The 26,629-nt window shown below is 42.3% G+C and overlaps 2 protein-coding genes across 3 annotated transcripts in view; one reads left to right on the forward strand and one right to left on the reverse strand.

Moving 5' to 3' along the window:
* The window catches only part of MNAT1 (MNAT1 component of CDK activating kinase), a 207,349-nt gene extending 201,683 nt beyond the window's left edge, over positions 1-5,666 (reverse strand). Inside the window, exon 1 of one of the 2 annotated variants that reach the window (XM_029952056.1) lies at positions 5,465-5,666. In XM_029952056.1, coding sequence (XP_029807916.1) covers positions 5,465-5,553 — 89 coding nt within the window. In that variant the 5' untranslated portion in view covers positions 5,554-5,666. Of the gene's footprint in view, positions 1-5,434 lie in introns of both variants that reach the window. The other variant, XM_029952057.1, reaches the window with a different exon arrangement.
* A 7,501-nt stretch (positions 5,667-13,167) lies between these two features.
* SIX4 (SIX homeobox 4) lies at positions 13,168-21,861 on the forward strand. The gene is made up of 3 exons (XM_029951713.1): positions 13,168-14,018; positions 16,712-17,400; positions 21,047-21,861. The coding sequence occupies exons 1-3, from the start codon at positions 13,168-13,170 to the stop codon at positions 21,841-21,843; spliced, it is 2,337 nt and encodes a 778-aa protein (XP_029807573.1). The 3' UTR covers positions 21,844-21,861.
* Positions 21,862-26,629: the final 4,768 nt, after the last annotated feature.

Consider the following 26,629-nt stretch of genomic DNA (forward strand, 5'->3'; position numbering starts at 1 on the left):
TATTAATAGAGCATGTTCTCTTACTACAACAGAATAAAATTAGAAATAAGCAACAATACTTAGAAAGTCCCTTTTTTCAAATACTTTTACCTAGTCGCTCCCTGGTGGTCTAGTGGTTAGGATTCGGGGCTCTAAAATGCTTTTACCTAGAATGAGTAATTTACCTAGAATGAGTAACCTTGAGAGGCACTGTTTCCTAATTTGCATTAAGGTACTGGATAAACCCAGAGTATCAATTAAAACAAATACATTAACACCAGTTACTAATCATTCTTTCCAACAATAAATTCAACCCTAATCTGATAAAGCTTCTAAATGTAACTAAAAATTTAGAGAAAATATAGAGGAACATATTAAACAATACCACAGAGATGGAATCAGCAAAATTCATAGTAGTAACTCTTCAGGACAAACTACCCAGTATCATCAGTAGGCCAGAACAGAAACAGAAAAAAGCAAAGAGACTCAGAGAGAAAGAGGTTAAGTAAATGTGGCAAATAACTGACTTTTATATATTAGGACATGTTTGTTTATTTTACTACTTTGTGTCTTATGCATGTTTAAAATGAAAAATGTAAATTTAGTAAAATCAAGTACGTAAAGCTCCCAGAGACAAGTTTGCCAAGAAAGGTTGGGATTAAAATTAAATTATTAAGGGGCCTGGGTGGCTCAGTCAGTTAGGTGTCTGACTCTTGACTTCGGCTCAGGTCATAATCTCATGGTTTGTGGATTCGAGCCCCACATCAGCTCTGCACTAACAGTGTGGAGCCTGCTTGAAATTCTGTCACTCCCTCTCTCTGCCCACCTCTCTCTCTCTCAAAATAAATAAACAAGGGGCACCTGGGTGGCTCAGTCAGTTGAGTGTCCGAATTCAGCTCAGGTCATAATCTCAGGGTTTGTGAGTTCAAACTGCTGTCAGCATAGAGCCTGCTTTGGATCCTCTATTGCCATTCTCTCTCTCTCTCTGCCCCTCCCCCACTAATTCTCTCTCTCTCTCTCTCTCTCTCTCTCTCTCTCTCTTCAAGCATTTAAAATTTTTAAAAAATAAAATTTTAAAAATAAGCTTTTAAAAATTAAAGAATTATTTAATATAACTGAATCCATCTAATTCAACATGCCTCCAGAATTCTATGAAAGAATTCTATGAAAGGCCTGTTTCTTAAATCAGGTGGTCCTAAAAAAGAGAACAGTTACCCTTTTCTGTAATTAAAACAAAGCTCATCCTTGAACTGAAAAACAAACAAACATGGAATCCAATCATCTTTAATGTGCATGTAATCAATTCATTTGAGTGTTTGATGGATTGAATTGATACAAAAGGGAATATGTTTCCTCATTTACTAGCAATTAAGGAAGGAAAATATTTTCATGTTTCACTTCTCCTTTCTGCTCCTGTATTTTCCCCCATAAACAGTAGTCCTAATTAATCTTATCATAATCCTATAATCCTTATCTTTTGTGTATCACTACTCCCACTCTATCAGTTGCCTCCTCAAATGCCTTTGCCAACTTGAGGACATGAAGAAAATATAAAATCATGTGGTAGCCAGCGTCAAGATGGCCCAGAAATCTCTGCCTGATAGTACTCACACTCTTGTATGTAAATACTCTTCCACATTGTAAAAGGTTGTTCAGTATTAACAAATAAAACAGCAGAATGATAGTAATGTCACTTCTGTGATTAGATCATAAAAAGCTCTGGGCATCTGGTTCTCTCTCATTACAAACTCTGGGAAAACCTACATCAAGATTGCCCTATGGAGGGTCCACGGGGGGGAAATGAACCCTCCTGTCAAGAGCCACAGGAGTAACTGTGGAAAAAGATATTCAACCTGAGCAAACCTCTGAAGAGACTCTGGGACAGAATCACTGGCTAAAGCCACTCTCAAATTCCCGACCCTCAGAAACTGTGTGAGATAATAAATGTTTGTTGTTTTAAAGAAAGTTGTAGGGTAATTCATTAAACAACAATAGACAACTAATAAAAAGCAGTTATTTTAAATAAAACCTATTTCTTTCAGACTAACAAGTGTATTAGAAAAATGACCGCCCCCCAAAAAAATGCCCAAGTTTGATCCCATGAAATACATGTTGTACAAATTCAACATACTATCAAATCAAAAGTATTTCACATCAGGGCACTTGGGTAGCTCAGTTGGTTAATCATCCAACTTCAGCTCAGGTCATAATCTCAAGGTTCACAAGTTTGAGCCTCACATCAGGCTCTGTGCTGACAGCTCAGAGTCTCAAGACTGTTTCAGATACTGTATCTCCTTCTCTCTCTCTGCCCCTGCCCCACTCATACTCTCTCTCAAACATAAATAAGTATTTTTTAACATTTTTAATTAAAAAAAGCACTTTACTTCAAAATCCATAATGTCAGGATGCCTGGGTGGCTCAATCAGTTAAGCGTCTGGCTTCGGCTCAGGTCATGATCTTACAGTTCGTGGGTTCGAGCCCTGCATTGGGCTCTGTGCTGACAGCTCAGAGCCTGGAGCCTGCTTCAGATTCTGTGTCTCCCTCCCTCTCTGCCCCTCTTCCACTCTCCCTGTCTCTCTCTGTCTCTCAAAAATGAATGTTAAAAAAATTTTTTTAAGATTTTTGTTATGTTTTTATATATATTAGAATACTTTCTTAAATATAATTTATTGTCAAATTGGCTTACATACAACACCCAGTGCTCATCCCAACAAGTGCCTTCCTCAATGCCCATCACCCATTTTCCCCTCTCCTCCACACCCCGAAACACCCTGTTTGTTTTCTGTATTTAAGAGTTTCTTGTTGTTTGCCTCCCTCCCTCTCTGTTTATAACTGTCCTGACAGCAGCAGAGCCTGCTTGGGATTCTCTTTCTCTCCCTCTCTCTTTGGCCCTCCCCTGCTCACACAAGCACACATTCTCTATCTCAAAATAAGTAAATATTAAAAAAAAATTACAAGGACACCTGGCTGGATCAGTCGGTAGAGCATGCAACTCTTGACCTGGGGGATCATGAGTTCAAGCCCACACTAGGTATAGATATTACTTAAAAATAAAATCTTAAAGGGGCACCTGGATGGGTCAGTCAGTTAAGCATTGGACTTCGGCTTAGGTCATGATTTCTTGGTTCATGAGTTCAAGCCCCATATCGGGCTCTATGCTAACAGCTCAGAGCCTGGAGCCTGTTTCAGATCCTGGGTCTCCTTTGCTCTCTCTGTCCCTCCTCCACTCACACTGTCTCTCTCAAAAAATGAATGTTTAAAAAAAATAACATAAAATCTAAAAAAAAAAAGAAAGAAAATTACAGTAGGGTCATCAGAATTAAAGCTATCATTTTAACATTTATAGCCTCTTGAATTCATTTAAAGATAATCATTACTGTACAAGTCCTTCATAGTAGCCCAAATGACAACTGTTTTAATTTCATTTCTGCTTAGCACACATACTACTCACAAGTAATAATGATAATATGATAGTCAATATATATTAAACAAATACTATATTTGACACCAGAGACAGAAACCCTACAAAACACCTCCAAATATTTTACATATTTAATCCTCAAACACTGTAATATAGACAGTGCTACTATCTCTATAGTTCAGGTTAGAAAAATGAGGGGTCCCTGGATGGCTTAGTTGTTTGAGCGACAGACTCTTGATTTCAGCTGAGGTCATGATCTCACTGTCCTGGGATCAAAACCTGCAACCAAGCTCCACTCCAAGGTGGGCACGGAGTCTTAAGATTCTCTCCCTCCTTTGCCCCTCCCCCACCAGCATGAGTGTGTGTGTGTACCCTCTGTCTCTCTTATAAAAAAAAAAGAAAGAAAAATGAGCACAAGGAGTTAGTTTGCCCAAAGCCACAATTCCTATAGAGACTGTGTAAAAAATTGAAAATCATAAGATTATTCTTTTAGCCAGTGTCTATATTCTTTTATCCATTTTGTTCATATTTCAAATCAAAAAGAAACTAAAAAGGCGGTCTATACCTAACGAGTTGGCAAATAAACAAAATACGTGAAACAAGAATACTTAGATAATTTTTCTTAATATTTTATTTTTTAAGTAATCTCTACACCCAACATGGGGCTCAAGTTCACAACCCCAAGATCAAGAGTGTAATGCTCTACCAACTGAGCCCAAATAACTTAGACAATTCTTAACTCTTATGAGAAAACAAAAAGGACTAAGGATACAACAAAAGCAATTTCTAATTAAAAATAAATCATTTCTGGGCACCTGGGTGGTTCAGTCAGGTTAAGTGTTTGGCTCAGGTCATCATCTCAATTTGTGAGTTCAAGCCCCTTGTTGGGCTTTGTGCTGACATCTCAGAGCCTGGAGCCTGCTTCAGATTGTCTCCATCTCCCTCTCTGCCCCTCCCCTGCTTGAACACTGTCTGTCTCTCATTCTTTCTCAAAGATAAATAAACAAAAAATGTTTAATCAGAAAAAAGTACCAATGTTTAATAAGCCTTATTATAATCATTATAACTACAACTGACCATGCAATTTATGCTTACCCAAAGACCTAGTCTGTCACACTAGATTATCCAACATTTTTTATTTCTAAGAAACCTCAAAGAAACTACATGAATACACACTCACCATGATATACCACCTTCCACCCCAAATGCTTTATAGAACCACCTGTATTGAACCACATGTGAGTATAAAAATGTGGCAAGAAACATGCAGACCAATTCCTGCACTTATTCTTCAAAATACACAAATTTAACCTCCCTGTTTCTCCATCCTCTCCCCCAAAATGGGCGTTCTAGACTCAGACATCCTGTGTTCCAACTCCAGTAGGGCTCACTTAATAAGGGACCTTCAACAGACTCAGTCTCCTTCCCAGTGAAATGAAAAGGATACTACTACTTACCTCATGGGGCTATTGTTGGCATGAAGTGAGAAAATTCATGGTAAAGCACTTAGAACATTGCCTAGCACATAATGTGCACTCAATAAACGCCAGCCACCATTGTATCTGCAAATCTAACTGCCAAGAATCTACACTTTCTCCCTTAGAGTAATGAGAATCTAACCAAGCTGGTTTACAGTCGGTTTTCATATTAACTTACATAACAAATAGTAGTATATATTCAACAGTAATTTTGTTTTCATAGCGATTTCGCCCTTTTCAATAAAAACATTTCCCGTAAAATTAAACACTCCAATCCCCCATGCTTTCAACCAGCGTCATGTCTGAACACCGGTTGTCAAAACAGCCTGGAAATACCCCGGCTCTGAAGGGGAGAACCTGACAACCTGCTGGGTACTACATCTGGAAGCCTGCAGTCCAAAGCAGGCCAGCGCGGCTCGGGGCTAGCGGCTACTGTTTGCAGAACAGTAAACATTTTCCTATTTCCCTCCCCAGTGTGGAAACTAACGACGCCCTTTCTCCCCTGAGCCCAGGCCAGGGGTTTCCCAGCTCTCTCCTCCCACCCTGCGCATCTTACCCCCAAGAAACCCAGGGTCTCCCGACTCACAGAGTGTGCCCGCACACATTCACCATCAGCTTCAAGGAGGGGTTCCGGTATTTAGTGGTCTTACACCGGGGGCACCCCTGATCGTCCATGGCCTGTTCCCTCCTGTGGATTGTCCCCCGACGCCTGCTTTAGCTAAAGCCAGGGCAACCACAAACCTCCTCAGACCCGACGCCAAGCGGGTTCCTACCAACAGGCGCTTGACTCGGACGGTCCCTTAACGAATGAGCACCGGCCGGGGGCGAGACACTGCAGCACAAACGTTCCGGCTGCGAGTTTTCCGGTCCCGCAGCTGGGGCTCGGTCTTAATTTCCGTAGGCCAGTGCACTACCTTAGTTTTCAGGGAAGAGCTACTAAAATGGCAAATTGTACACAAAGCCCCATCTCCATGCATCTAGCAGTATTTTTAGGGAACTGTGTCACAATTAGGAACATAGACTTCATCTTGTACTGTCTGGAAACTACTATGATTTCAAAGATTTATGCCCTGTGTACATAATCAATAAATAATTCAGACTAGCATTTTCTTTTGAACAATTTAAAAGCCTGTGCTTTATACCCTCCTTTATACTTGCACAGTCATGCAAGCACAGAAAATACTATACATTCGCAAATAAAAGTTTGAAAAAGTTAAACAGAACAAAAGCCTCTACACCAACCCTAAATACTACTGATTCTTACTAAGTGTCCAGTACTTCTATAAATAATATCTGGCATCTGTTCTGCAAAGTGCCACTTACTTCAAGACTGTCAAGCATGCTGAACCAGTGTCACTTGGTTCTTACATTCCCCCTGCCAGCACTCCCAATCATATGCACTATTTCAGCAATTGTAAGATCCAAGAGCCTGAATCTCTTTGGCAGTTGTAAGCCACATTCACTGCATTTATCAGGATTGCAAAGGAAATCTGTAAACAGCTCTATCAGATACACTCCTCCCTCTGTAAGGGACACATGTTCATTGCCATAACAAGGATTTGTTGATATTTATTGAATAAGTAGAGTGAAGAATAAACTAATGAGCATCAAATACTAGTTCACTGTGAAAAAAAAAATGTAAACCAAGCATCATCTTGTAATCTGATCCAAATTCCATCAGAAGTAGACATGCAAAGTTTTTCAAATTAACCCATACAATAAATACCAGCTACATACACACATAGTAAGTTTAACTTTCAATAGAACTTTTGCTCTTTTCAATAAAAACATAAAAAGGCACATTCCAGCTCCCACTTTTAAGTAGGTTCCACTCCCAATGTGGGGCTCAAATCCAGGACCCCAAGATTGAGAGTTGCATGCTTTACCAAATGAGCCATCCAGCCACCCCCCAACTCCCACTTTTTTAAGCAGTGAACTCTGTATAAATCTCATAGTGTGGTAATGCAGTTGGGATTACCATGGGTTACAAGAGGAGGAACCTGACAAACAGCTGGATACCACATCTAGTAACCAGCAGACCAAAGCAAACTACAGCAGCACAGGGCCTATATTAGTACACAGATATAGGGACTCACCTAATAAACAAATCATGTCATCAGCTTGACCATAACATTGTTCATTAACAGGAGCTAAACAAATGTAGGTTTACTAAAATAGGCAATATGAATGCTATACTGACCTGGAGGCTTATTATGCTGCTATTTTCTTATTGAAAAAGACCACATTACATGGCAATGAGAAAGAATGAAATCTGGCCATTTGTAGCAAGGTGGGTGGACCTCGAGAGTGTCATGCTAAGCGAAATAAGTCAGGCGGAGAAGGACAGATACCATATGTTTGTGCTCATAGGTCTAACAAGAGAACAGGAGAAACCTAATGGAGGACCAGGGGGAGGGGAATAGGGACAAAGAGTTGGGGAGAGAGAGGGACGCAAAACCTGAGAGACTATTGAATACTGAAAATGAACTGAGGGTTCAAGTGGGGGAGGGGGAAGTGGTGGTGGTAATAGAGAAGGGCACTTGTGGGGAAGAGCACTGGGTGTTATATGGAAACCAATTTGACAATAAACTATTATAAAAAAAATAAATAAATAAAAATTTAAAAAATAAAACTGCACCAGCAAAAAAAAAAAAAAAAAAAGAAAGAAGACCACATCCAAACCAGTCACGTGACTCAGAGTGACACTCTCTAAAAATAAAGACAAAATTTAGGATCTTAATCTATTTTAATAGAACAGGAAACTTATAGTAAAAGAGTGAAAATGTTCAGTGAGCAAATAAAAATTTTAGGTAATAATATATTGAGAAGTCATCCATTAATTTGGCATTATTGTCTATTACCACGAGGACACTTTTAATCATGTCCTGGAACAGGAGACCCCCCAACCATTTTGTGAATTGTTTTACCTTTTGCCCAAAACTTAACATCAAGGCAAAGAAACCACTGAAGATTGTGGAAGAAAACATTCCTACCAGCTTTGTCTACTTCCCAGGTTGCAAACTATCAGAGAAAGATGGTAGCAACAGCTGACTTGGATCTCTCATCAGATGATCATTATTCTCATGAAGCTAGAGGCAGTAGAAAGTAGAGCTAATAGATTTGGCCCCTGGTTTCAAGAGAGCTGGATTCAAGTGGTGGCTTCATCACTTTCTAGTTGCATGACCTCAGGCCTCAGTTCTCCCAACTATAAATTATCTTCCCTTACCTCAGTTACTTTCTTCCACTTAATATGCTTCACAGGGTTGCTATAATGATTAAATTACCTGACAGATACATATATAAAGGCACTAGTACAATGCCTCATACATAATAGAAACTCTGAAATGTATACCATTATTACTCGTGGGGTCCATGAACATAGAATGATCAGAAAGCTTTGAAGAGGAAAGCCCTGACAGCACTTGACCTCTGATTCAAATGGAACTTCAGCCTTTGTAAAAGCCACCAAACAATCAGGTTTCCTACGTGTCTGAAAATAGCAGCATCCCATGGGGTACTTGGGTAGCTCAGTTGGTTGAGTGCCTGACTTTGGCTCAGGTCATGATCTCCCAGTTCAGGGGTTGGAGCCCCACATCGGACTCGCTGCTGTCAGCCTGTCAGCACAGAGCCTGCTTCAGATCCTCTGTTCCTCTCCCTCTGCCTGCCCCCCTTCTTGCACACTCCCAAAAATAAATAAATGTTTAAAAAAAAATCCCAACAGTGGACCAACTGGCCCATTCTTTCTCTTCCCAAATCTGCTCTTCCTCTAGCATTCCTATCTCAGTAGATTCTATCTCCCTGGGGCAATGTTTCTGTCTTGCAGACCCTCCTTCCCAGCCCCAATGACCCAGGAGGGGCTTTCCCCATCCTTAGGGGACATTTATTGTTTTGTCTCAAAACTAAAGATAGCACCCCTCCCCCTTCTTATGGAAAACAATTCCTCCCCACACAGGGTTCCATGATTCTTAATGTGCCTGCTAATCACATTCTGGGTCCTTTCGCCTAGGGGTTGACACATAACCCTTACTGGACCAAACAGAGATCCTTCCTATATTTTTCAAACTGGCAGTAAAGGAAAAACAGTAGATCCTCATTAAGAGGGCTAGAAAGTGAACTCTGGCAAGCCCTGGTTCCAAGTTTCTGGGGAAAGCCCCTTGGAAAGACTAAAACTAACTTGAAAGAGGCAGAAGAAATGGGACAGCAGGTCTTTAAGCACAACCAGCTGTTGCATTCCTGTTTTTCACATTGTTTGATATTACGTTCTAATAAATTCATACTTTTATGGAGTCCAGTTCAAGTGGGCTTTCTGGCTCCTCGGGGAAATCCGTATCACCACAAAATGGCAAGAATGCTGCTAAACCTGGGAGATGACTCCACCCTGGCACTCACACAGTCTCTGCCAGGCTCTTCTCCCTCCACTGTCACCCATGAGACTCACTAGGTCATCTTCCCTCCTACCTACTGCTCATCTGCGTCCTCCACAGGCAGATAGCTTGGTTACTAAGAACTCCCAAGCATTATATCCAAAGCTCCCTCTCCCAGTCTTAACTTTTTTTCTTCATGAAAATTTGAAAAATCCCAGAAGAGGATTCTGAATGTTTTGGTTTGGGGAAAGTGTCTATCCCTGGCCTAATCAACTATGGCTATGATATTACACACAGTCTACTGTGTACACAGACCACTGTGTGCACCACATCACTGCACACTGCGTGTTCCACTCAAAGATCTTCATAATCTGTCCCCATCCTGCCCTTTAAGCTAATCTCCCACCGTACAATTACATAAACCCCACAACCCAGACATGCTGAATTATTCAATATATTCAGAAACATACTACATATCTTCATGGCTCCATGCTTTACTCATTTTATTCCCTCTTCCTCTACTGAATGCTATCCTTGTCCTCTCAAAATTCTTGTCCTTAAAGGCGCAGCTAAAAATCCATTCCCCATTGCCCTCCTCCTCCCAAGATTAGTCTCCTTATCCTCACCACTCCCATACTCTCTGTTGTATTTCCTAATGGAAGTGTCTTATCTCTCCCACCAAATTTTAAGCTCCTCAGGGTCAGAGACCTCAGTATATTCATCTTGCTATTCTTCATTACCTAATGCAATACCTGTAATTAATCAGGACTCAATAAATATTTGGCAAATGAATGATCCTTCAGAAATGTTGACTACGTATTATCAACCACTGATCACCAAGTAACAGCAGAACACCTCCGGTACCAGGGAGACTACTTTGCAATCTAACTCTTTAATAGTATCAGTACATAAACCTTGGAAATAGAAAGAACCTACCAAAATACAGTTACATAAGCCTTCCCTCTACCTATCCCCCTATCAAGGTGGCCAAGGTCAGCCTTGGAAAAGGACATCTCTGCTCTTGGTGGCAATACCATAAAACATTTTTAAGCAATGTGTAAAATTTTGTGCTGAGCCAGATTTTCTTCAACAGACTAAAATGGCAAAAGATTTCCTTATATTCTCATCACTATCTTCAGGCAGAAAGGAAAAGATACAGAAACAAGCAGGTTGGTTTTCACCTTCACACAAGCCCAGCCTCGACTGTCTTCCCAAATCACAGCACTGCTTTAGACCGCCTATCAGTACTACAGACTCAGTCTTTACTGAATGGCAGCAAGGAAGTAGAAGTATTCATCAGTTTTACAAATCATTTGCAAACCAGTACTCAGAGATGAACTCCATACATCCTGAAGTCCGGTGTTCCATTCCAAAGTTTGAGTCGAGACTTCGGGTCCCACTTTGAATTGCTGCCAGAATGAGCCTGGGGCTTAGCCCGATAAAGGAATCCAGAGCTGGGTGTTGCCTTTCACTTCTGGTTCTACAGGAATCTCCTCCTTGAGCTACAGACTACCAATGTAGCTATAGGCTACACATTCATAAAGGCCACTGATGCTTCTATATAATCTATTGAACTTGGTGCTCTGGAAGCAAAAAACACACTCAGAAGACATGCAAAAACCTAATACATAGTTTTCCAAATAAATGTAGTATATTTAATTGATAATAAGCCTGAAGAAAATTCCTATGACCTGATCTTAGAATGCCCTATAATATAGCCAAATGAATTTTCATTAGATATATAAAACTGAAAAGTTTCCTACTTTTCACCATCAGGAAGAAGATAACAAACATTTAGCAAAGATTAATTATGTGCCAGTTGCTTTTTGGCACATCTTATCTCATTTAATCCTCACAACAATCCTGGTCACTTTTTATAGTCAAGTAGCTAATAAACGGCATAGCTAGGATTAAACCTATGTCTATGTCTAGCTAGCTGATCCCCAAACCCACATTTTTTTCCACTAAACCATACTACCTCCTGTCTACTTTGATAAATATGCTTTAACAATTCAAGGAGCAAAATGCCATGTGGTATTCTGGATTGGATTATGAAATAGAACACAGACATCAGTGGAAAGGCTGCTGATTCCAAAGAAACTCTACATTTGAGTTAATAATATTGCACCAGTGTTAATTGTTTGGAGAAATGTATCAATGTAATGTCAAATGTTAACATTAGGGAAAATAGGTAAAGAGTGGGAACTCTCTATAGTCTTGTGTGAGTTTTCTGTAAGTCAAAATTATTCTAAAACAAAAAGCATATTTTTTAAAACTCAAGGAATTTGTGTCTCTGGATATCTAACTGGATATTTCCAATGGGGTGTAAAAACGTGGTCTTTTCTATGATTATGAATTTCAGATTGACCAAGGATCTCAGTGCTGGCTTCACCAGGGTAGTACAAAAGCAACTCAACCCCAAAATCAAATGACATCTTAGTTGACCAATAATAAAATGCAGCCAGTCCATGAAAAAGAAAACTTCACCGAGTTCATCATGACAACAGGTAAGCTAAACAGCTGCTTTATAACATGCTGAAATAGGCAGCAGAAACAACACAAGGCCACCCTGAAGGATGATGTTAGAATGATGTCATTAAAGTGCTGGATTTTGAGAAAGTGGACCAGCAGGTGGACCTAACTGACCCACAGAAATCAGAAAAGCAGTGGGTTTATCTTTTTTTGAGTTAAGACCTCATGCAAAACCATGAAAGAGACATAACTGCAAACAGCAGCCGATTCCACCCCCGGGGCATTTCACCTCAAACCAGAGGGCAGTCTTCCATCTGTCTATGCTGTTGAAAGGACTGCTGATCCTGCACTGATCTCCTGGAAGACACCTGCACTTAGAAAAGGAGGAATATCACCTTCAGAGAACTATTCATACGCTTACATTAAAAATGTTCAAACATAATACTTAAATGTTATTGCTTTATAATAATCTAAAGCTTAGGTCTCTTCCACCCTAGTCACTGAGCTAAGCACACTGATTAAATACTCTGTATGCTTAGTTGCACCGTGTTCAACTCAGTTGTGTTGCCAGCTCTCCAGGTGAGTCAAGGTTAAATGCTTTTTTAAGTCTTCTTGTTTTTGTCTTCTCCTTGGGCTATTTATACAGCCTATTTTAAGATTTTCAAGCACTTTCCCCTTTTTAATTTACCATAAATGTTTCCCCTTGGGAACATTCCTTAGTGACATTCTATTCTGGACCCTTTTGAATACAAAATCCTTGATAAAGACATCTTGCAAAGGGGGGGAAGGGGGACTAGGGACATAGAGAAGCTTCTGAAGCGTCTTCTTTGAAATGTTGTCATCTGGATGCTTGACGGTGGTCTCTTTGTAAGAGTTTGGCATCCGGACCTTAAGGCCACACAATTAATTCTCCCGCTGGAATCCTAGGGACTGTCTTTGAAAGAGTCTCTTGTCCAGTTTTCAAGCCACATTGGGTAATTTCCCGCCCAGGAGCACCGTCTAAAAAGAATGTCGGTGTTTCCCTTCAGGTATAGGTGCCTGGGGGTCGGGGAGAGGGAAAGGCAAGGGGTGGAGTGCGAGGCGGGTGATCGACAGGGATAGAAACGGTGTCTCCTCCTCCCTCTGAATGTGAAATAGCCAATGAGGTGGCGCGGCCAGGCCGGCCGGGCCGCCAGTGCCATATAGTATGCAGCAACCCGAGGAGTCACGTTGGGGGAACGGCAGAAAGCAGCTATCCTTTTACACTACTTTGCTCTAGCAGCTATCTTAATGGTGACTGCGTGGCCGGGGGGAAACCTGATCGGCCAGATCCAGCCGAAACCGGGAGGGAGGGAGTGGGCTTTCCGGAGGGGGGGAGGAGGGAGGGAGACGAAGAAGGAGGAGTAAGAGAGGGGGAAAGAAAGAGGAAAAGAGTGCGAGGGAGTGAGGGAGGGAGGAAAATAAACAACAAAAAATGTCCTCTTCCTCCCCCACTGGGCAGATCGCAAGTGCGGCGGACATCAAGCAGGAGAATGGGATGGAAAGCGCCTCGGAAGCGCAGGAGGCGCCCCGAGAAGTGGCGGGGGGCGCGGCGGCGGGGCTCAGCCCCCCGGCTCCGGTCCCTTTCCCCCTGGAGCCGGGGGACGCCGCGGCCGCCGCCGCCAGGGTGAGCGGAGAGGAAGGGGCAGCGGCGGCGGCGGATCAGGTACAACTCCACTCGGAACTTGTGGGCAGGCACCACCACGCCGCGGCCGCCGCCGCCGCCGCGCAGACCCCACTGGCCTTCTCGCCCGACCATGTCGCCTGCGTGTGCGAGGCGCTGCAGCAGGGGGGCAACCTGGACCGTCTGGCCCGGTTCCTGTGGTCCCTGCCCCAGAGCGACCTGCTACGTGGCAATGAGAGCCTGCTGAAGGCGCGGGCGCTGGTGGCCTTCCACCAGGGCATCTACCCCGAGCTCTACAGCATCCTCGAGAGCCACAGCTTCGAGTCGGCTAACCACCCGCTGCTGCAGCAGCTCTGGTACAAGGCGCGCTACACCGAGGCCGAGCGAGCCCGCGGCCGGCCACTGGGCGCCGTGGACAAGTACCGGCTGCGCAGGAAATTCCCCCTGCCCCGCACCATCTGGGACGGCGAGGAGACGGTGTATTGTTTCAAGGAGAAGTCGCGCAACGCGCTCAAGGAGCTCTATAAGCAGAATCGCTACCCTTCGCCCGCCGAGAAGCGGCACCTGGCCAAGATCACCGGCCTCTCCCTCACCCAGGTCAGCAACTGGTTCAAGAACCGCCGGCAGCGCGATCGGAACCCCTCAGAGACCCAGTCCAAAAGGTGAGCGCCAACTTTCCTCCTCCTCCCCTTTCTTCTCCCCCACCCCCTTCCCAGCTTTCTTTTCCTCCAAGTGCTCGCAAACATGGCGCTTACCTTCCCCACCAGCCTGGTCCGGCTGCCCACCTCTCCCCGCCCCCCACCTCTCCCCGACCCAGAGAAGGGGGGGCGGCGGTGGCGAGGGGCGGGGGAACCTCCCTCCTCACTCTCCCCTCCCCCTCCTCCCCCCAGAAGTTTCTCGTCGCCCGCCTAGGTCTCAGTCCCCGCCCCCACCTCGGCTGGTCACTGCCGCCCGGTTTCCCACCCCCATTCCGCTGGCTTTGAAGTTGCCACTCTCTCCCGGGTTCTGGAGGGGCGCAGGAGCGTGTGCGGGCGCCGGAAAGGCAGCTCTTGTTGCCGCCCTAGGCCCTTCGAGGCTGCCAGGGCGGGCCGGGGTCTGCACCTCCACCGGGTCCCACCGGCCCGGCGCGTGCACGCGCTCCTTGACCGCCCCCTCCGCGGGTTCGGCTGCCCTCCCTACCCCGCCCCAGGCCTGCGCTGGAGGTCGCGCTGGCCGCTCTGGACGGATGAGAGGGTCGGCGGGGGACTGGGGACGTCGAGGTTTTCTGTGACAGAGTTAATGATTCACCCTGCCCGCTGTGGTTCCCTTCGTGGCCGCGGCAACGTGGGGTGTTGGTGCGGCTGGGCTCTGCCGTGTTTTGAAACCTGATTCTGAACTCCTTCGGATCGGATTTCAGCGCCGCCGGGGCAGTGGGGCTGGAGGGCTTGCTTCCTCGGCCCCCCCGAACCCTGCGTGGCTCCCTCCTGGGACAGCAGTTAGGGGTGGGGGCGCTATCCGCTCCACACCTCCTTGAGCGCCCACCCTGGCGGGTTTGAACTTTTTGACTGGCAGGGTTTTTGACCCCAACTGGTAGGAAAGATCGGGTTTTCCACCTCTATTGTGCGTCCTTTCGAGTTAGACACCTGGAGTGTGTTTGTGTGTACTGTTGAGCAAACTAAGGAAAGAAGGTCGCCTAGAGAGATGGTGTCTCCAGCCACGCGGGCATAAGACAGAAAGAATCCAAAAGCAGCTCGAAGGTTCTGCCCAGGGAAGGAATTTGGGAGCCGGGGAGCCCTCCCCGGCCGAGCGAAGGTGATCACCCGGCGCGTTCCAGAGCCTGCCCTTACGGCTCCCGCCCGTGCACCCCCGCCGGGGCCCGACGGCTCCGGAGCTCCTAGCCCAAGGCAGGGAAGGAGGCGCTGTGTCCGAGCCGGGCCTCCGGATAACCAAAACAAAACGCGCACTGCGACCTGCGTGCATCCTTCCGCAGACTTGCGGGGACACCCAGAGGAGGCACGCTGGTCACCCCACGTCTGCTTGGGGCCGCGGATCCCATCGCTCGGAGCCCGGTCAGAATCCTCGGGGCCAGAGGCAGGGGGTGGGGGAGCGGGCGTGGCGCTCAGGCCAGCTGCCCTGCAGCCTCCGCTCCCCGGCTGGGCGCGTTCCTCCTCTCTCCAGCCGCACTCTGGCGGCTGCGCACCCCCGCCCCCGGCCCAGTTGCCTGGTTTAGGCCCCTCTCCGGATCTACCTCCCACCCGCACCCCTGGTGAGTCACCCTCGCAGACGGCGACGGCGGCTCAGCCCCATCTCGTAAATCAAAGCGCTTTCTGCGCTCCTGGCCCCGCAGCCCAAAGCCCGGGTAATCCCCTCCCCTCCCCTCCGCATGAAAGCGAACCGACCGCCGGGCACTGCAGGGATGTGGATCCTCTCCGGGGCCAAGTCGCACCAAGCTTCCAAACTGCAGCTAACTGCTCCTTACATCCCCGCCCGGCCTCAGACCAAATGGGAAACCCCATCACTACCCTTCACCTGGATTTGGCTTTTCCTCCCAAGTCGGGGAGCTGAGGAACCAACCCAGTCCTGTCAGGAACAGAAGGACTGAGGGTGCTGGGGAAGGGGTCTGATGGTTACAAGGCTGCTGAGTGACCCACACCCTTTCCCTCCCACCTCACCAGGGCACTGGATGGTGTATGTTAAATAGGCCCCTATGGCTTCTTTTGGATTCAAAGGAGACTGCACATAACAGTCCTTGGGTTGAAAGTGCCTTTCCTACATCAAGGACAGCCACTTTGTTGAATGAGAGAGTTGTCAGTCTGGTGGAGTAGAAGTTTGGGAGCAGGTGAGAAAATGAGCTCTTGTTAACTAACTGGAAAACAACTGAACACTTCCCACCTCCTGCTCCTTCGCAGTTTCATTTACTTCCAAAATCACACTAATCGGAATTGGTTTGAGGGGAGGGGAAGGAGTTCCTAAACGGGAAAGACTGAAGGCCTCATCTAGTGAGGGTTTTTTTTTTTTCCTGTGGTATAGGCACAATTTAATAGGAAAGAATAACATCAGTGCTATAAAAATGTATATACAAGTCTCACAAAAATCCTATTAGCTGAATTTACATCTTCCAGATCTCTGAACTTTCCCTGAATTTATTATTGGTAAAACGATTGGGATAGGAGAGTTCATCTTCCCAAATTCTCTGTCTTTATGGTTAGAATCTGCTGAAAGGCCTCATAGCTTAAACGAAACTAAAGACTTCCTGCTCTGCTTTCCTAAAATACTGCCTTTAATGGGGTTAGAGGCTGGTTTTCTAAACAAATGGTACTTGGCAGAATGTCATTGCTCTGACCTTCAGAATGTCTTGATTTCCCCTTCTCTGCAGTGAGTCAGATGGCAATCCCAGCACTGAAGATGAATCCAGCAAGGGCCACGAGGACTTGCCTCCTCATCCACTCTCCAGTTCATCGGACAGTGCCACCAACCTCAGCCTTTCCAGTCCCATGGAGCCAGTATATATGCAACAAATTGGAAATGCTAAGATATCCTTAAGCTCTTCTGGAGTTTTGTTGAATGGAAGCTTGGTACCTGCAAGTACTTCACCTGTCTTTCTTAACAGTAATTCTTTCATTCAGGGACCCAATGGAGTTATCCTTAATGGATTAAATGTGGGAAATACACAGACCGTGTCACTGAACCCACCAAAAATTGCATCAAACATTGTGGGCAATGGTATATCCATGAGTGACATACTGGGTTCTACCTCCCAGGATGTGAAGGAATTCAAAGTCCTCCAGAGTTCTTCAGCTAACTCGGCAGCCACCACTTCCTACAGCCCCAGTGCCCCTGTGTCATTCCCAGGGCTGATACCCAGCACTGAGGTAAAAAGAGAAGGCATTCAAACAGTGGCTTCCCAGGATGGAGGCTCTGTAGTGACTTTTACTACACCAGTGCAAATTAACCAGTATGGCATTGTCCAGATCCCCAATTCCGGAGCAAACAGCCAGTTCCTTAATGGGAGCATTGGATTCTCTCCACTGCAGCTGCCTTCTGTTTCAGTAGCGGCTTCACAAGGTAAAAGTCTCATTCGGGACCATAATGCACTAGTGAATGTTTTAGGCAGCTGCTGTAAATGACGCATTTTGTGAGAGCTGTAGATTGATGTTACTGTTCAGGTACCTTATTGGCTGCCACAGCTGCGGAAGAGCCTTGATTTGTTTCTCCTTCTTCACAACACCCTTCTAGTACCCAGCTTGGTTGGTTCCCTGGCATCATGGAGATGGGCTTTTATTTTCCTAACATCTGAATGGAAAAATACAGTTCATAGCAAATCTTGCCAGTTCTACAATTATAGAAATATGATAAGTCGGTTAGTGCTTACAAAACCCATTGCTTGACATTTTAAGATTAAAAATTAATAATATTGCTAAGAACACAAAATTCATCAAGCAGTTGGGACGAACGGGTATACTTTATCTAAGCATTTTCTATTTGACCAAGAAGTGTTCTAGAAGAGCCAGCTACAAAGACTGGATCAACTAAGTTTGATTCATGTTCCTCCTATAATTAAAACTATCAGACCTAAAGGAAAACCAGATGAATATGTCCTAGGAAGTCTGTTGCTCTGCATGTATACTTCCCCCACCTCCAAATGTGTGGGTTAGCCTTATTTTATATGTTTGTGGCTTTGCTGAAGGCAGCTTGCTGAAGAAAGCACTGATCTGGAATTCAGAAAGCCCGAGGCTGACATGCCACTTCTTCACTGACTTGAAGCAAGTCTGGATGGCTCTGTGTCATTGTTTGCACATAGAAACAGGAATGGTTAGAATAACCATGAGGGTTGCATAGCATCTTAAACTTAGAGGAGTGGGGGACATTAATGCAGGTTTGCCTTCCTGTAAGCGAATCTGAATGTCCAGATTTCCTGAAAACAAAATAAGTAATTGTCTTCCTTTAAAGATCTTTCCTGTAAAATGGCTTTATCAAAAAAATATCTCAATTTATGCACAACTGTGACCCACTTCAGCTTATTCGAGGCATTCATGGAAAAAGTGTTCAGTAAATTTCATTCTGTAAAATCAATTCTCAAGTAAAATGGTAAGGAAATACAAAACTCTTACAGAATACCATGTATTTCTTCATTGTTCCAAGTTATGGAATGGATTAAAGTTAAGTCACTTTCCAACAAAAATATAAGAAACCACAGGCAGGCAAAGTCAAAGTGCCTCATTTTATAATAACTTAATGTGAATCTAACCCCTCTTCTCTCTTTAGGGCATTTCCAAATAGTAAATAACATTTAAAAACATTTTTTTAATGTTTATTCATTTTTGAGAAAGAGAAAGAGAGCGAGCATGAGCAGGGGAGGGGCAGAGAGAGAGGGAGACACAGCCTCTGAAGCAGGCTCCAGGCCCTGAGCTGTCAGCACAAAGCCCAATGTGGAGCTCGAACCCACTAACCGGGAGATCATGACCTGAGCCGAAGTTGGGCGCTTCACCAACTCAGCCACCCAGGTGCCCCAGTAGATAACATTTTAAGACAAAAATTTTTAGCAAAAAGTATGGTATGTACATTGAGGGAGCAGAAAAGCCAAAATACTTTTCACACATAATCTAGAAATATGCTACAGTAGAAAGTTATTGCAAACTAATAGCTAATTTTTAAAATGGGACATTTCATATGAATAAGAATAAGCATTTTAGATTAAAATAGCTAAGATCAAATGACATAGCTGTCAATCCTTAGACTGTCTGGGTGAGTGGAAGGCATAAGGTTAGCCAGATGGGTCCAGGAAGTTGCATTCCTTTATAGTAATGATGGACTGCAATTCTCTGTAAAGCATTTGGGGATTCAGCCTTTCTCAAAGACATACTGAGCCTTGCTTTAAAATGTGTAGACAAGGTAGATTATCTTTCAGTAGTTAGGATTTATATGGAAAAGCAGAATATCTACATCTTTTACTCACCTCATAATCTGAGAAAACAAGGGTGGTTTTGTTTCCTTACCATCATTTCAAAGTTGTACTTTGCACCTATCTCCTTTTTCATTTGGACTTTTTAACTGATTTTGAAATTATTCAGTTTATCATAACTCAAGTGCAGTTATACTTGCATATCAAGTTTTAGATCACATCTGCTTTTCCTCCTTCATTTATATGTGTTATAATTTCTACACGTTCAAAAATATTGTTTTATTTATATTTAACAGCTGATGGGGAAAATTTCCTATCCTATCATTTATGGTTCTCTCAAAAATAATTATCATTTTGTTCACCTATACACAGGCAAACAATTTCACAAATACATACATATAACAAACTAAACATCTATTTCAGATGTTTTTTGTTACGGTTTACCAGCCAACAAGAATTTTAAAGCATACTTAAGTCGAAGTCAGATTCATTTCATTTGTTTGGCCTGGAACAAAACATTCATGTTAGGGAAGAACCCAAACATACAAAGAAATGTTTTTCTTAACACCAGAATTTCCATGATGAAGTTTCTAGTGGTTACTAGAAAGTTTAAATACAGTGGTTTTTTGTTTGTTTGAAGACATTCCTTTGCATTTAAGGTGCTTAAAAAGTGTTTCGAAGACATAAAAAACAACTCAGTGACATTTATTTATCAGTACAAGTGGTAATGTAATCACAATTATTCTAAGTCAAGAAAAATGTTTTGGGAGAATTACTTTTAACATAGGGCTATCTTCTCAAAATAATAGTTTACTGAACGTCTAATTCAAGTCAGGGTAAATAATCCACTGAATAATTCTGTCACAAAATTCCCTCAAGTCTACCTTTCTTTTCAGTGGCAAGATAATTGCCATCATTTCACTGGGCCTATGTAAAGACTCAAAAAGAAGAGGGTTTCATTTGATGAAAGGAGTGAGGGGGGAGGCTTTAATTCATCTGCATTGTCTGAGTTACCAGATTTTGAACTTCTCATCTTTCTACTTATGTTTTGGGGCTTTGTTTTGTTTTGTTTTGTTCCTGTTTCTGGTCTGTAGACCAGTCTAGTGAGAGCTTTAAAATATAAACCTTTCAGAGAAGCATTGGCTGTAGTTATTCATGTTAATCTGTTTTTAAAAGTACATTTTATTATTATCCTTAATTTTTTCCTATCAACTGCAACACTGAAAATTCAGAACTGGCACAACAAAAGAAAAAAGAACTCTTGAATGTTCTGTTGACTTGATATTACTTTATGGCTAGTTTGGTGAAAGTTTGCAACGTGTCTGTACAGGTTTATATGGTTTACTTCAAGCCCCAGGGCAACTCATTTTATGGGTATTTTCTACATTTCCATTTATGTTAGTTACTGAACTTGTTCCAAACAAAGGCATTTTATTTTGCATTTGTGTTTTCTAGTTCTAACTGGCAGAACTGGCTACAACTATCAACTGATTGAGAGAAATCAAGTTGGTAATAATGAACCAGAAACTTAACTGAAATTAGAACTTGGAAAAACATTTTTTTTCATACTTTGTTTCTAGACCAGTACTTCTCACACCCACTCTGTCATCAGCATTACTTGGGGATTTGAAATACACCTGTTCTAGGACTCACCGAGTCAGAATTTCAGGAGTAGAGCCTGGGAATCTGTAGTTTTGAGTGCTCAAGGTGATTCTGCTGAACCTGAGAAAAATCACATGTGTCAAAAAGTATCTTTTTTTCTTACCCTATCAGTTCTGTCAATGATAATCTGTACTTTTTTTTTTTTAGGTAATATTTCAGTAAATTCAAGCACTTCAGATGGGAGCACATTTACAAGTGAGTCCACCACAGTCCAGCAAGGAAAGGTTTTCTTGAGCTCTCTGGCTCCCAGTGCAGTGGTATACACTGTTCCTAATTCAGGCCAGACTATAGGATCTGTTAAACAGGAGGGCTTGGAGAGGAGCCTGGTGTTTTCTCAGTTGATGCCTGTCAATCAGAATGCACAAATAAATGCAAACCTGTCTTCTGAAAGTATCTCGGGGAGTAACCTCCATCCCCTGGCCTCCTCATTAGTTAATGTATCTCCAACTCACAATTTTTCCCTGACTCCCCCTACCTTGCTAAATCCCACTGAGCTAAACCCTGACATTGCTGATAGCCAGCCAATGTCTGCACCTGTGGCAAGCAAATCTACTGTGACATCTGTGAGCAACACTAACTATGCAACTCTTCAGAACTGCTCCCTTATTACTGGTCAAGATCTATTGTCAGTCCCCATGACCCAGGCTGCCCTTGGGGAAATTGTTCCTACAGCTGAAGACCAGGTGGGTCACCCCTCCCCAGGAGTACACCAGGATTTCGTCAGAGAACATCGTTTAGTTCTGCAATCAGTAGCTAATATAAAAGAGAATTTCTTAACAAATTCTGAGGGCAAAGCCACAAGCAACTTGATGATGCTGGACTCAAAATCCAAGTATGTCCTAGAGGGCATGGTTGAGACTGTCTGTGAAGACCTGGAAACAGACAAAAAAGAGCTTGCCAAGCTCCAAACTGTCCAATTGGATGAAGATATGCAAGACTTATAAACTTGATTTCTCTCTCTGTTTCTCTCTCTATGTCTCTTTTCTTTTTTCTGGCATCAGCAGGCAGATCTTTTCATGAAGCCCTGAGGACATAGGCATTTCCCCATTTATAGGGAAAACACTAGTTTGGGAAGTAAATGAATTCAAGAGACTTTGGATTGATCTGCATGAAGATCACAATTAAATATACAGTAGAACTGCCTTGCTGCAGCCTTTTTGTTCACATACTTTTTCTTTTAAATAGATGGAGACAAAGGAACAAGAAGAAATATATCAAGTCAAAGTGTACCATTTGGCTGACTTAATATAACTCTAAGGTCAAATGGAACTTGATAGTTATTTAAAACTATCCACCTGACATCGGTATTTGAAACAATACGGTTATTTTTGTTTACTTTCACTCCATGGGCATTGATGAGGTTAAGAAGCATACGTGGTACTCCACACTAGTCTAAGGGTTTATTTTTGAATATATGCATTTCTGTTCTTCAACATTTTTGTGAAAGTCTTGGTTTGTCCCTACACATTTCCAAATGTGCTTGCTGATAGTCCAGTGGGGCTGAGAAGGTTTGCAACTCCACTAAAAACTCTGAAACAAACTTCAGTATGAGTGTAAATATATTAGTCCTATAAGCAAGGATTTGAGGAATTACAGTGAATTTTATTTATGCTGTATATGTTTCTCTTACACTTCAGACACTATGAACTGAAAAAAAAATGTTTTCTTACTGTTTAATTTATTTTTATTGTTTGAACAGGAAGTGAACATAGTTATTTCCAACAAAGTTTTACTTTTTGTAGGATTTTAAAAGTAATGATTTTTATCAGGAGTCTATTATGGTCAATATTAATAACACTGAAACAGGCAATCTAACTCCCAATATTGGAATTTTGGTACTTTTTTTCATATCTTTGTTCTTTATTTAGCAACTCTGATTCATTTAAATAATTTTTCTAGAGAATTCTATGTGCCTTTTTACCTTGTGGCCTTTTTATTATTCTTACTAAGGTACAGAAGTGTCAACAGAAGCACTGATGGCTCTTTCTATCTAACAGGGTTATTTTCACCACAGAATTGCTTTAAATCTGAAGAACTTAAGTCTCACTTACGTGATTACATATGTTTATGATGTAAACTGATGAACGGCTAATTATTGTTGATGCTTTTCATTACAATGAAAATACCAATCAATCATAGATTACCATGTAAAATGAATTCTGTAGACTATAAAAAGCATTTTAAACTAAAGGAAGAATACGTAAGTTCTCTTGAGCAAACCCTGTCCTGATGACTTGGTTTTAAGTGTTTTGAATCAGTTGTTACTTTATGACATACAACTGTTATTTGCACTATATTATTGTGTCTTGTTCAACAGTCAGTCTTTTGGGGTTTCTTTAAGAAGCTTGCTTGATAATGTTGTGAGCTGTGGTTATAGGTTTTATTGGGACTGAATACAAGATGGAAGAATCCAAATACATTTATGTAGTGAGTAATGTCTCTGGTGTGTGCAGAGCAAGAAATGTGAGAAAATGATCTCTTCAGAGATGACTTAAAGTTGAGCATAAAAGATATTACCAAGCTTGCTGTCTTCAAGATCAGAACGAAGAGTGTACTCTTGATCTCTGCGTGCCCATCTGCCGAGCATGTTGCATAAGGGCCGTAGAGGACTTACCCTTTGTTGTTATTGCAAATGGAACTTGCAGGCATAGATGAAGAGCCCTCTCAAGACTTCCTCCTACCGTTTGGTTAAAGAACTCAGATCCCATCTTCTTTATGGAATTAGTGAATGTTCTTAAACTGCTGAAACTACAATTATTTGTCTTTTTCTTTTTTTTTTTTTTTTTTTTACAGTCAGGTGTTTTCGAGTTCTCTTCCACTCCATCACTACTTATACAGCTTGCTTTTTCTTTAGGTGTGTGCTGATCATGTTACTGAGATTAATTAAATGGTTCTGTAGTGTAGTTTACATGAAAAATGATGTTTTTCCACTTGATGGCTGCAGATATTAAGAGTTTTTGTTCATTATTTTAAAATACCCATCTAATCAGGGAGATGGGAAGATTTAAAAAGTTATACATATTCTATATATAACTGGAAAGTTTCATATGTCTTCCAAAAATATAATAAGCCTCTCATTTATTCACAGTTCTTCCTCTTTTTTTCCCATAAGAAAAAGGAAAGATAGCACAAAACTTAAGACTTACCTAGGAAACCCATTCATTCTCCCACCTTGATGTAATTATACCCCTACAATTTCTCCAGGTAGCTATACAATATACCAGGTAAGAATCAATGCACACTATAAAGAACTTATTGTTCTATTCTTTCAGTAAAATAAGGGCCAGTTGGTGTATAGCCCATATATATGTGAATGAAATTAGATAAACCCCATGATCTCCTTGCACAGAATTGCAAATGTGTTTTGTTTTTGTTTTTGTTTTGCAATACCAAGGGCCAGTCTCAGAACCCTTGGAGTTCATGTGGCAGAATTTCTCTTACATAAACCAATGCTTGAAGATGCTGCAAATGACCCTCAAATGATCCCCAAAGAGGAATCAGAATCGGGGTAAAAACTCTCCCTGCAAACCCCCAACCCCTGCTGCTGGCTGTGGGATTTTTGGTGTGAGGCTATCTATGCACTCTGTCCGCCAGAATTTGGCATTTAGCTCTTAGTTACATCTAGTAAAGACCAGTTTTATCAATTAAAGAGAAGGTGCATTTGTTCCTCAATCAAGCAAGAACACCTGTGTTGTAGTGTTTTATAGTTCATGTATATTTATAGTAATGAAAAGACTAAATTGTACACATGTTTCAGTGCCTTTCTTGCTTTATGAAAGGCAAGTAGACATTATAGCCATAGATAAAAATTTGTAGTTAAATTGCACACTGACCTTACACCTCCCTGTATATGCCCTTGCATTTTGCATGTCAAAGTTGGATTATTGGGCATGTGTTGAAGCCTGCCCCACTACATGTTAGGCAAGTGTGCATTAGTACATAGCCAGAAGTTCTTCATTCTTTTACAATGTTTTTGACAGATCATCTCATCATAAAAATATAGGTAATTCAGGAAGGTTGTGGGGAAAAGAATTACATTTTACAAAAGATGTTGCAAAGTCTTCCTAGAACTTAGATGATAGAGCCTAACAGTTATTTTGTATCTAGTTGATACATTTCATGTTAATTTAATATCACAGTACATTTTATTAATCAAAATTATGTAGCATGTGACTCTTGGCTTTCAGGGTTCTCAGTTTTTGTTCTTTTGTTGCATGTACTGTATGTTTAGAGGAGACCAGTTATATACTCAATATGGTTTTACTGTGCCTTACACAAAGAGAAAATCTATACAGAATGTATACCGTGGGGTGGGGTAACAGAATCTCTACTGCACTGTTAGGTGATAGCACACAGAGCATGTCCCAGAACATTTCTGTGCTTAATTACCCAACCAAAGAGATCTAAAGTATGTATGTTGTACTGTAATAGGGGTTTATGCCTGGACAATTAAGTGTTTTATTTGTTTTCTGAAATGATGTGAACTTATTTTTCTAAACACTATGCTAAATAAACTTTATATTTATACATACCTTGTGTTTAAAAAGTTATTTGTCCCTGGAAAAACAGACAAGAGTAGGGAAAAAGAAAAACAAAAACACACACAAATATTTCAGAGCCTGGCAGATACAAGGACAATAGGAGTGACTTTAGAACAATCCCTGTTGGTCTTTATATAAAATTATGCAATTCACTTAATTTTATTGCAAACTCAGAGCTGACTCCTTAGATTCCATCTTCTTTAAAGGAAAAGAATGTGGGGTGCCTGGGTGGCTCAGTTGGTTAGGCCTCCAACTTTAGCTCAGGTCATGATCTCGCAGTTCGTGGGTTCAAGCCCTGCGTCAGGCTCTGTGCTGACAGCTCAGAGCCTGGAGCCTGCTTCTGATTCTGTGCCTCCCTCTCCCTTCCCCTCCCCACTCATGCTCTGTCTCTCTCTGTCTCAAAAATAAACATTTAAAAAATATATTTAAAGGAAAAGAATGTGTCTTATTCATTTAGGTGTTCCAAAATCTGACCCTCATATTCTATAAGGTATACTGGAACTAAATTCAATGATCCAAAGACCTTTCCATGCCCAACCTTACTGGAAGAGCTTGATATAATCCATCTTTAAAGCATTCCCATTAGCCAAAGTCTGATTACACTGTAGTGGGGTCCACCAGCAGTTTGCCATAAAGTTATAGACACTACCGCACTACTGTGTAGATGACTTGGCCCTGCTACAGTTTGATGATAAGTTAAAGTACATGACCTCTATGGGGCACCTGGGTGGCTCAGTTGGTTAAAGTGTCCGACTTCAGCTCAGGTCATGATCTCATGGTTTGAGGGTTCAAGCCCCACTCTCAGCACAGAGCCTGGAGCCTGCTTCAGATTCTGGGTCTCCCTCTCTCTGGCCCTCCCCTACTCATGTTCCATTTCTCACCATCTCCATAATAAATAAAAACATTAAAAACGTTTTTTTAAAAAGTACATGACCTCTGATTTCATATGCCTCCCACACTGAAATGAGGAGTCTGGATGAAGGAGATTGGGACCAACTGTACAATTGTATTACAAAACTAGTTCAAGCCATCAAATTAATTTCAGATATGTCTAGACTTTTACATTCTTGTCATTCACTTCATTTGTCTAGTAATTTCCTCTGTAGTTAAATGAGTTAAAGCGAACAGTGTCTCACTGAGTATAGGATCAGAATATTGTGGAGTAATTACATTTTGTAACATCTTAACC

Source organism: Suricata suricatta, chromosome 9 (genome assembly GCF_006229205.1).
Source record: "Suricata suricatta isolate VVHF042 chromosome 9, meerkat_22Aug2017_6uvM2_HiC, whole genome shotgun sequence".
NCBI classification, from domain to species: domain Eukaryota; kingdom Metazoa; phylum Chordata; class Mammalia; order Carnivora; family Herpestidae; genus Suricata; species Suricata suricatta.